Source organism: Bufo bufo, chromosome 9 (genome assembly GCF_905171765.1).
Source record: "Bufo bufo chromosome 9, aBufBuf1.1, whole genome shotgun sequence".
NCBI classification, from domain to species: domain Eukaryota; kingdom Metazoa; phylum Chordata; class Amphibia; order Anura; family Bufonidae; genus Bufo; species Bufo bufo.
In genome coordinates this window covers 106460793-106472894 of record NC_053397.1, presented here as the reverse complement: position 1 = coordinate 106472894, position 12102 = coordinate 106460793, and the positions used below count along the sequence as shown (strand labels likewise).

General features: G+C 45.9%; 1 protein-coding gene and 1 long non-coding RNA gene across 4 annotated transcripts in view; both read right to left on the bottom strand.

Annotated features, from left to right (window-relative positions):
- Positions 1-12102, bottom strand: part of HMCN1 (hemicentin 1) — a 723834-nt gene that overhangs the window by 453372 nt on the left and 258360 nt on the right. For all 3 annotated transcript variants that reach the window (XR_005774384.1, XM_040408842.1, XM_040408843.1), the window contains 3 exons: positions 10508-10631; positions 4694-4869; positions 1994-2090 (listed from right to left, as the gene is read on the bottom strand). Coding sequence is in view for 2 of the 3 variants with exons in the window: in XM_040408842.1 (XP_040264776.1) it covers positions 1994-2090; positions 4694-4869; positions 10508-10631 (397 nt within the window). In the remaining variant the exon portion in view is untranslated. The remainder of the gene's footprint in view (positions 1-1993; positions 2091-4693; positions 4870-10507; positions 10632-12102) is intronic.
- LOC120979883 lies at positions 11419-11599 on the bottom strand. Its single transcript, XR_005774385.1, has 2 exons — positions 11560-11599; positions 11419-11525 (listed from the first exon to the last, which is right to left on the bottom strand). It is a non-coding gene; the product is annotated as an uncharacterized LOC120979883 (long non-coding RNA).

Genomic DNA, 12102 nt, shown 5'->3' with positions numbered 1-12102 from the left:
CATACTCCCTTTAAGAGGTCTAGGTTCCTGCATAGTCATCTGGTCTGTCAATCAGGGAGAGGGAGGGCTGGCAGAGGAGGCTTCGGTGCACTTAACTGCTCATTTGTATGAGGATAAGGCCTCATGCACACGACCGGTCTGTGCGGCGCATTGCTTAATGACCTGTCACTTACCAGTAGGAGGAGCTCCCGGCCGGACGCAGACATCGCAGCTCGCAGGTAAGTATAATGCTTCTACAAATTGCTAAGTAACCATGGCAACCGGGACAGCAGTAGCGTCCTGGTTGCCATGGTTACTGATCGGAGCCCCAGCGATTAAACTGGGACTCCGATCGGTACTCTCCGCTGCCACCAATGATAGGGGGGAGATTTTAATTAGGAGGGGGAGGGAGGGGAGAAGGCCCACTGGCCACCAACGAGTTAACTACAGGGGAGGGAGGGGAGGGCACTGGCCACCAACGAGTTAACTACAGGGGAGGGAGGGGGGCCCACTGGCCACCAACGAGTTAACTACAGGGGAGGGAGGGGGGCCCACTGGCCACCAACGAGTTAACTACAGGGGAGGGAGGGGGGCCGGCCGCACTGGCCACCAACGAGTTAACTACAGGGGAGGGAGGGGGGCCCACTGGCCACCAATGAGTTAACTACAGGGGAGGGAGGGGGGGGGGGGGCGGCCGCACGGGCCACCAATGGGTTAACTACAGGGGGGGGCTGCCCCCTGATGCCTGGCAGCACCTGCCAGGCAGCAGGGGGCAGTCATGTACACAGTTCTTTTAGTATATTCTAACCTGAAGCGTCCCCATCACCATGGGAACGCCTCTGTGTTAGAATATACTGTCGGATCTGAGTTTTCACGAAGTGAAAACTCAGCTCTGAAAAAGCTTTTATGCAGACGGATCTTCGGATCCGTCTGTATTAAAGTAACCTACGGCCACGGATCACGGACACGGATGCCAATCTTGTGTGCATCCGTGTTCTTTCACGGACCCATTGACTTGAATGGGTCCGTGAACCGTTGTCCGTCAAAAAAATAGGACAGGTCCTATTTTTTTGACGGACAGGATACACGGATCACGGTCTCGGCTGCAAAACGGTGCATTTTCCGATTTTTCCACGGACCCATTGAAAGTCAATGGGTCCGCGAAAAAAAACGGAAAACAGCACAACGGCCACGGTTGCACACAACGGTCGTGTGCATGAGGCCTAAGGCCGAATGCACACGGCCGTGGAACATGGACGTGAGCGGTCCGTGGTATCCCGGCCTGGCATCCTGCTGACAGCTCACGGCATCATTGGTAGCTATGATGCTGTGCGCTTCATGCCGTCGCTGCAGTAATACACTACGTTCATCACATGGTCCATCACATGATCCATCACCATGGTGATGGATCATGTGATGAGCGTAGTGACGTCATCAAAGGTCCTATTGCTCACAGATAAAGACAGAAGAGATGCTGGCTGCGCGAACAAGTGGATTAAGGTGAGTTAATTTTAAAAAATATATATTTTTAACCCCTCCAGCCCTATTTTACTATGCGCTATTATTTTCCCTTATAACCATGTTATAAGGGAAAATAATAATGACCGGGTCCCCATCCCAATCGTCACCTAGCAACCGTGCGTGAAAATCGCACCGCATCTGCACTTGCTTGCGGATGCTTGCGATTTTCACGCAACCCCATTCACTTCTATGGGGCCTGCGTTACGTGAAAAACGCACAAAGAGGAGCATGCTGCGATTTTCACGCAACGCAGAAGTGATGCGTGAAAATCACCGCTCGTGTGCACAGCCCCATAGAAATGAATGGGTCTGGATTCAGTGCGGGTGCAATGCGTTCACCTCCCGCATCGCATCCGCGCGGAATACTCGCCCGTGTGAAAGGGGCCTAAGTGAACTCCATCATTACGTCCTACAAGACTCTGTGCCTGGTTTAGCAGTGAATATCCTGGTAACAGACTCCCTATAAAATTAAACAGAAAGCAAAAACTTCATACCCAATATATTCACATTGAAGTTTTTTTCAGTCTTCCCTGCAATATTAACAGCCTCACAAGAATATCGCCCAGTGTCTTTTACCTGAGCATCCTCAATCTGTAAAACATAAGGAGATTACAATTTATCATACAGTACTAAAATATAAAATGATTCCTTGACTTTTCCACACAGTAGATAAAGGAGTTTAAATTGGCATCTTGTCTAGTAAAATCTGGATACATCTATCTCTTCCGTTGGTCTGGGTCACACCTCATTTTGTAGTATTTTTGCCGGTTTTGTGGTTTTCGACTTGTTTTTTGGCACATATTTGTGTGTTTTTTTCTGAAAAATTTGCAACTTCATATGTTGCCTGAAAGTTTGTCTCCTTATAGTAAAATGTCCCTTTTAGTGCCCCCACACAGTAGAATGCCCACTTTAGTACCCACACACAGTAATGCTTGCCCCTGTATTGTTAATAAAATAACCACATATCCCCTGCAAATAAAGCATACTGTATCTGCTCTCCCCAGCAGCAGGGGCAATGAGGTGATGTCTTCACGCCCTCTGCGCTGAGCACAAGAGCACAGGGACTGGGAAATCATTATCATTCCCCGACCTCAGCGCCCTGTTATTCAGCCCTGCAGGAAGGGGCGTTGCTATGTTAAAACATTCGGGCCCCTGATGTTTTGTTCCAGGCCCCGAATGTCCTGCCTGCCTGCCTGCTAGATACAACTGTATTGCCATCCACAGGACGGAAATAAAATTGAATCTAATGTGGCGGAAGAGCTGAAGGACCTGTGGTGACCTCACAGGTCATGTGACCAGTAAAACAGTCAGTGGTTGAGAAGGACGGAAAAACAAATTCAATAGCACTCTGCAAGCAGCACTCTGCCCTGCCTCCATGCTGGATGTTGAATGAGGCATTGGTGTACATTTTGACCAAAGCGTAATAAGCCACTCACCACGTCAAGGTCGCCTCTATGAGTGGTCCCTAACACTAGTTCCTACCTGTTATGGGCCATGATAGCCACACAAAGTCCAGAGAGTGCAGGTACAGCATACATGCCAAGCACACTCTGCTTTTAACCCCGTCCGGTGCCGTGGTTGAGAAGGACCTGCGATGATGTCACCATCATGTGACCAGTGCAGGAGAGGGCGGCAATGAAGAGTGGAAGAAGCTGAGGTGATGTCTGCTACATCAGGAGAGATAAGTGAAGGGGGAGGCAGAGCAATGATGGGAGTTGTGGTCATTTAACTGGGACTGTATGTCAAGGCTGAAGGGAGGAATGTTATTTACATGGAACTGTGTGTTGGAGGTGGCTGGGGAGGGGGTCATATTATTTACATGGGACTGTATGTTGATAGTGGCTGTAGGAGGGAGTGATGCTATTTATATAGGACTGTATGTTGGAGGGGGCTGGGACAGGGAGATGTTATTTACATGGGACTGTATGTTGGAGGCGGCTGTGGGAGGGAGTTATGTTATTTACATGGGACTGTATTTTGGAGGTGGCTGTAGATAGAGAGGGATTTTATTTACATGGGACTGTATATTGGAGGGGGCTGGAGAGATGGTGTGATGTTATTTACATGGGACCATATGGCGGAGGGAGGGAAATAGTGTTATTTACATGGGACTGTATGTTGGAGGGGGTGAAGGGAGGGGAGTGATGTTATTTACTTAGGACTGAATTTTGGAGGGGCAGGAGAGATGGTATGATGTTATTTAAATGGGACTGTATGGTGGAGGCGGGATTATAACAACAGGGGGCACTGCAAATCCAGGGGACATTATAGACGTTCTTATTACTACTGGGGGCTCTATAGGAGGGACTTATAGATCTGTCTTATTTCTACTAAGAGCACTATGGGGGCCTTATTACTACTGAGGGGTCTGTAGAGAGCTTTATTACCACTGGGGGAACAATAGGGGGCCTTATTTCTACTGGGGGCTCTGTGAGGGTATTATTAATACTGGAGGGCTCTTCTACTAATGGAGGCACTCTTGGGGAGCATTATCACGGTTGGGGGCACTGTAGGGGGCAGTATTACTATGGGGGCACTAATTTTTCTTCAGGATAGTATCTGGGGGTATTGGGGGGCACAGCGAGCAACAGGATAACACTGTTAGGACTCCAGGTTGGGGGATGATGATAGAAATGTGAGGAAGCTAAGATGTCTGTGTGTCACACTCTGCAGAGACGAGGCGGCTGAGAGAAGTTGTATGGACCAAATGGAGAAGATGATGACAGAGAAGATCTATATCCGAGGAGACGTCACCTGGGAGGCCCTGGATGTGAGAGGTACGTGCTGCTGTATAGCAAGTACAGCAAAATGCGGTGTGTGGGGGGAGGGGGGACGACTTAGAGAACTGGGCCATATTTATTGGGGCTTGGGCCCCGGATCTTTTGAGACCCTAACAACGCCCCTGCCTGCAGGTGTGATAACAGTGTCAGCAGAAAAATGGCGAAGCAGAAAGCAGACATGCCTGCTTAACCATTGCACTTAACTATGTAAAGGATGCAGAGACGGCTGAGAGCGGGACATGCCATAGTCCATCTGGGACCGTCCTGCTGGACCCAGGACAGTTGGGAGATTTGAGTTAAGTCCTGCTTCAGGGTTCAACATGTACAATATTAATACTGTTCAATCATCCAGCTAATGAAATTTATTTTGTAAACCTCTATGATTGCATAATATGCAATAAAGCATTAGCTTACTTGTAGAACACTCCCATCTTCATAAATTTTGACACCAGGTCTGGTCACCAGCTGACTCCAGTCTTTGTACCAGGTCAGCACAGGAGGGGGGACTGTATTGCTTTCACATTTCAGTACAAGAGTTTCACTCAATAAGACTGATACATTTTGCTCTTCACCCATGATGTTGGGTGGCACTGCAGCAGAGGAAATACAGTATGTCATTAAAGAGTTAAGCATTCGAATTCATACATATCATGTTGTGTAACTGTATGCTATGTCGTCCTAGGCAGAAAACAATCACACAATGGAAAATTATGGTAAATAAACCCTCAGGTGATATCTACAACTCTACAGTATCTGAGGGTACGATACAAGGCAGCCATCAGGGCAGTACTGCAGTCATGGGCCTGGTCTGATAAATACTTAGAAAGGAATTTTACAACTTGGGGTTGCCATTAGGGCAGTACTGGCGGTACTGCAGTCAAGTGACCGAAGTTGCCGGCAATCTGGGCCCAGTCATTTTAGTCCCTCACATTGGTAGCTTCATTAATATTCACTTCAGTGCAGTGAATATTAATGATGCTATGTCTCTTGCTCCATATACGTTTGGGTAGGGGGCCCCTAGCACAAATACTTTTACTAAAGAAACACATTTGAACTGCAGACCCTCTGTATGGCAGACAGAAGATTTACCATTACACTATAGACCTGACATGTTTGAAAGATAGGATTTTCTTTGCTTAAGGAGCTGTTTTCTTCACAGGTATGGTATTAAATAGGACCTTTCACCTGGATATCTATAATCGAATTATTATACTACCTTATAGTGCGTCCCCCAGTGATGTCTTGGCAATGTTTTTTTTCTAAAGAACCCCCCGTTCGTCCGCTGTGGTCCCCGTATCTTTTGGCACCTCATATGCTAATGAGGCGACTTGGTTATACTAGGCATGGACTTAAAGTTCTCCTGGGCACAGTTATCTTCTCCCTGGCTGCGAGCGCATCCAATCAGAGCGCACCGCACTTAGCCAGGGAGAAGGAGCTCAAGTTCTTGTGAGAACATGTGGCTGTGAACCATTGAATCAACCGGTTGAGAGAAGTTGCAGATGACCTTTCTTTACATATCTTCTATGTTTCCAACAGAGTTGTGTCTCTGTTAAGCACAACCTTAGCAGGTGAGCAGTGTTCTGCACTACCTACTAATTCCCCTTCTGTTCAGGGATGTCTGCACAATAAGGTGCTGTGTCTTTTTTCTGTTTCAGTTGTACATACTGCGATCACAGCTCTCCCTGTAAAGGTTCATTCACATGACCGTTGCCGTATTGTGGAACGCATATGGCGGGTCCACAATATACGGGGCACCGGCCGTGTGCATTCCGTATCATGGATGCAGACCCATTCACTTGAATGGGTCTGCAAATCCGGAGATGCGGCGCGGAACGGAACCCTACGGAAGCACTACGGAGTTCTATATTTTTGCGGAACAGACGGATCGCGGACCTCATTCAAGCGAATGGGGTAGCGATCCGCCTACGGCAGCCCCATGGCCGGAGCCCGTGCATTGCGGGTCGCAATTTGCGGTCCACAGCACGGGCAAGAAGGGGCAACAGTCGTGTGAACAAGCCCCAACAGTGTTTGAACACAAAATAATCTCAATTACTGGAGGGGTAATCAGGCCTCTTAGGCCTCTTTCACAAGGGCGCCGCGTGTGAGGGCCGGATAGGATGCCGGTGCGTCGCGGGAAAATGCACAATTTTTCTGCGCAAGTGCAAAGAGTTTTAATGCGTTTTGCACGCGGTGAGAAAAATCGGCATGTTTGGTACCCAGACCCTAACCCGGACTTCTTCACAGAAGTTCGGGTTTGGGTTAGGTGTTCTGTAGATTTTATTATTTTCCCTTATAACATGGTTATAAGGGAAAATAATAGCATTCGTAATACAGAATGCTTACTAAAATGTCCAGTAAGGCTGAGTTCACACGGGCGAGATTTCCGCGCGGGTGCAATGCGGGAGGTGAACGCATTGCACGCGCACTGAATCTGGATCCATTCATTTCTATGGGGCTGTGCACATGAGCTGTGATTTTCACGCACCACTTATGCATTGTGTGAAAATCGCAGCATGCTCTATAATGTGCGTTTATCACGCAACGCAGGCCCCATAGAAGTGAATGGGGCTGAGTGAAAATCGCAAGTATCTGCAATCAAGTGCGGATGCGGTGCGATTTTCACGCATGGTTGCTAAGATGACAGTCTATTCACTGTATTATGGTCCATCACCGAAGTGATGGACCATGTGATTGGACCATGTGATATGACGTCACCACAGGTCCTTTAGCCGGCAGCTCATGATTAAAGAAGTAAGAAGAGACTGGCAGCTACGCGATCAAGAGGAGAAGGTGAGTTAATTATTATTTTTATTTTTTAACCCTCAATTGACCACCTACTAAGCATTCTGTATTAAAGAATGCTATTATTTTCCCTTATAACCATGTTATAAGGGAAAATAATAACATCTACACAACACCGAACCCAAACCTGAACTTCTGTGAAGAAGTTCGGGTCTGGGTACCACAGTCAGTTTTTTATCACGTGCGTGCAAAACACATTGCACCCGCGCGATAAAAACTGAACAATGGAAAGCAATCGCAGTCAAAACTGCCTAATCCGGACACGCTCGTGTGAACTCAGCCTAAGGGGTTAAAAATAATAAACAAATTTAACCCCATCCACTTGGTCGCGTAGCGGATCTCCTCTTCTTTCTTCAGGACCTGGGTAAAGGATTGATTTGGTGATGGACCATGTGATGGATCATGTGATGGACCATGTGATGAGTGCAGTGACATCATCATAGGTCCTTTACCCAGGTCCTGAAGAAAGAAAGAGGAGATCTGCTACGCGACCAAGTGGATGGGGTGAGTTAAATTTGTTTATTATTTTTTAACCCCTCCATCCCTAATTTACATAGCATTCTGTATTAAGAATGCTATTATTTTCCCTTATAACCATGTTATAAGGGAAAATAATAAAGATTGGGTCCCCATCCCGATTGTCTCCTTAGCAACCATGCGTGAAAAATCGCACCGCATCAGCACTTGCTTGCGGATGCTTGCGATTTTCACGCAGCCCTATTCACTTCTAAGGGGTCTGCGTGAAAAACGCACAATATAGAGCATGCTGTGATTTTCACGCAACGCACAAGTGATGCGTGAAAATCAACGCTTACGTACACAGCCCCATAGAAATGAATGTGTCTGGATTCAGTGCGGGTGCAATGCGTTCACCTCACGCATTGGACCCGCGCCAGAAAACTCACCCTTGTGAAAGAGGCCTTACTGTTTCTCCTAGAAGTCTTGTCAGAATTCACTCTGCTTTTTAAACCTACTGTATATATTAGTGTTCGTAGATTCCATAACAATCCATAACAAATTAAGGTTTTGGTTTGTTGTGTAATACAATTCTGCATGTGCCGTTACTTACAATAATGGAGCATGCATGAGACTCACATAGTCTTGTGTTACTGGAGGCCATCTTCATTTGGCGGCAGCACATACTGTATAATACGTACAGCAATCAGGAACTCATAGTGTTTAGTGAAAGAATCAAATTCGTTCAAAGCAGGATGAATTTGAATCTACCAACACTACTATATATCACAGAGCCCAGCTTCTCTCCTCCCTACTGTATCCTTAGGAATTTCTTCAATATCAGATAAGCAGGGGTCCAACTCCCAGCAGCACCAATTAGGCCTCATGCACACAACCGTATGTATTTTGCACTTCGCAAAAAAACTGATTAGCAAAAAATACGGATGACGTCCGTGTGCATTCCATATTTTGCGGAACGGAAAAGCTGTCCCCTGATAGAACACTACTACCCTTGTCCGTTATGCGGACAATGATAGGACATATTTTTTTTTGCGGAACGGAAAAACGAGCATATGGAAACTGAATGCACAGACTAACTTCCTTTTTTTTTTTGCGGACCCATTGAAATGAACCCAGAATGGACACGGAAAGAATATACGTTCGTGTGCATGAGGACTTAGGTTAACTTCAAAAGTTTAGTTTAGTTTTCCACTCTTCTGATCCATCAGTAATGCCTAGTAAGGCCTTGTTTAAATCTCAGTTTTTGGATCTGGCAGGCTTTTGCAGCACAGAGAAGCCTGAAAGATCTCAGACCCGGTGTTGCCGGATCCTCTGCTTCACCGCCGGGTCCCCATTGACTGCAAAGGGGAGTGACGGTGATCCATATTTTTTTGAGCATCAGTTATGATGAGTTTGTGTCACTTCCATCAGATATCAGTTATTTTTGGCGGGAGGAAAAGGGATGTTCAAAAAAGACGAATCACTTATTTTTAATGCAAACTCATGCTAACTTAGCATAATTAATGCTAAAAATAACGGGTCCGTTTACATCTCTATTTGTGCATCTGGCAGGCTTTTCCAGCATAGAGCAGCCTGCCAGATCTTATGGACCCAGTGTTGCCGGATCCTTTACTTCACCGCCAGATCCTCCTTGACTGCAATGAGGTCCGGTGGTAATCTGGACGATTTCCAGCATAAGAGCTCGTTCACACGACCGTATGTCTTTTTCAGTGTTTTGTGGGCCGTTTTTCCTGGATCCGTTTTTCAGTTTTTTTTTCAGTAGTGTTTTTCCCGTTCCGTTCCGTTTTTCCGTATGGCATATACAGTATACAGTAATTACATAGAAAAAATTGGTCTGGGCATAACATTTTCAATAGATGGTTCCGCAAAAAACGGAACGGATACAGAAGACATATGGAGTACATTCCGCATGTCTTACGTCTTCTTTGTGGACCCATTGACTTAAATGGAGCCACGTAACGTGATTTGCGGGCAATAATAGGACGTGTTCTATCTTTCAATGGAACGGAAAAACGGAAATACGGAAACGGAATGCATACGGAGTACATTCAGTTTTTTTTTGTGGAACCATTGAAATGAATGGTTCCGTATACGGAACACAAAAAACGGCCCGTATATGGAACGCCAAAAACAGTGTGAACGAGCCCTAAGGCCTCTTTCACATGACAGTTTTTTTTTTTCAATTACGGGCCGTTTTTTGCGTTCCGTATACGGAACCATTCATTTCAATGGTTCCGCAAAAAAAAATGAAGATGTACTCCGTATGCATTCCATTTCCGTATTTCCGTTTTTCCGTTCCGTTGAAAGATAGAACATGTCCGATTATTGCCCGCAAATCACGTTTTGTGGCTCCAAGTCAATGAGTCCGCAAAAAAAACGGAACACATACGGAAATGCATCTGTATATCTTCCGTATCTGTTCCGTTTTTTGCTGGAACCATCTATTGAAAATGTTATGCCCAGACCAATTTTTTGTATACAATTACTGTATACTGTATATGCCATTCGGAAAAATGGAACAGAAACAGAAACAAAAAACGGAACAACGGATCCGTGAAAAACGGCCCGCAAAACACTGAAAAAGCCATACGGTCGTGTGAAAGAGGCCTAAATGAAACAGTTTTTTTGTCTGGCCGATAGCCAACATTTGTATCGGATCTCCTAAACGGAGACTTGAACGTGGCCTATACCATGATGTGAACTCAGCCTTAGCTGTTTGCAAGAGCTGCTGGGCGATGGCACAAGGCACTAGAAGTGCCAATACACTGTATACACTGAAATGGCCACGCCTGGTTGCTGCAAAGGTTCTCCTATTCACCGGAGCCACTACATAGTGTACTGAGCTGTGCCGCTCTGGTGCCTGGTTTACAGCACCTCCTGCAAACAGCTGATTGGCCGGTATTATTACCAAATAATCTAGCCCATGAAATGTATTTTCGCAAAACTTACCAAGCACAGATAAGTGAAAATCCACTTGTTGTTCTCCAGCAGCATTCAGTGCCACACATGTATATGTCCCTGAATCTCCCACCTGTGCATTTGTTAATGTGAGAACCCTTCCACCTGAAGTAATCTATGACAAATGAATACAAGAGATTTAATCAGATAGATCTAGTATATTAACAATGAAAAGTAACAGAATGCAGTAAAGAATAAGCAATAGATTCCAGCCAGTTTCCAACTAGAAAAGATAAAAACAGGGTTAGGGCTCATGCCCACTTACGTAAGAGTACCGTGCCACAGACTATGGAGCAGCCGCATGTGGATCGCGGACCCATTCACTTGAATGGGGTCCGCAATCCACATCCGACGGTCCACACCGTGAAAAAAAAATTGTGCATGCGCTACCCTTTTGCGGTGCGGAGGCACGGCCAGAAACACCACGGAAGCACTCCATAGTGCTTCCGTGGGGTTCCGATCTGTGCCTCCATTTCACATCTCCCGGATTGAGGACCTATTGAAGTGAATGGGTCCGGAATCCGTGATGCGGGATGCACACGGCCGGTGCCCGTGTATTGCGGACCCGCCGTATGCGGGCCGCAATACAATCACGGGCAGCACACAGTTGTGTGCATGAGCCCTTAGGCTGGTTTCACATCACCATTTCTTTTTCCATTCTTCTGATCCATCAGAAGAACAGGAAAAAAACTAGATTCTTTAAGAAAAAAAATGATCCTGTTGCATCCGTTATGCAGATTTGGCATCCATTTGAGCCATTTTCTGCCTGAGATCAGTTTTTTTCAGATGGAAAAAAGTATGTGCATACAGGATGCAACAGGATCCATTTTGCAATCCATCCGCTTGAATGGGTCCGTGATCCGTTCGCACCGCAAAAAAATACAAGTTCTATTTTTTTGCAGTGCGGAGGCACGGACAGAAACACCACGGAAGCACTCCGTAGTGCTCCCATGGGGTTCCGATCTGTGCTTCAGTTCTGCATCTCCATGATTGCGGACCCGATCCCGGGCTCGTGTATTGCGAACCCGCCATATGCTAGCCACAATGCGGCCATGGGCACACAACGTTCATGTGCAAGATGCCTTAGTCAGCACATCCGATGCAATTAAATACACGTGAAATGACAAAAGTTAAACACATTGAAACAACACTTGCAAACAGCATCAATAGGAATACATTCGGCTGCAAAAGCTAAGCAATTGCCACCCCCCCTTTTTCTAAAAAAAACATACAGCATCGATATAGCAACAGTATTTATATAACAGTTTACCATTAATTCATTGCATGGCGTCAAGATACCCGAGTATTGTTATTGAACATGTGATGCAATAACAGCATTTAGATACCAGTTTCAGTCAATCCATTGTATTGCGTCAAGATACCATGCATTATTAGTGAATGTGTTGTGCAGCAATGACAGCATTCATATACCATTTAACCGTTAACACATTGTATTACACCAACATACTATGCATTATTAGTGAATGCACTGGGCCAAATATGAGCAAATTGATTCCAACTAATCAGATTCGTTACAATCTTCACAAAAAATGTGTCCGCCAAATGAATCCAAAGCTTTTGTTATT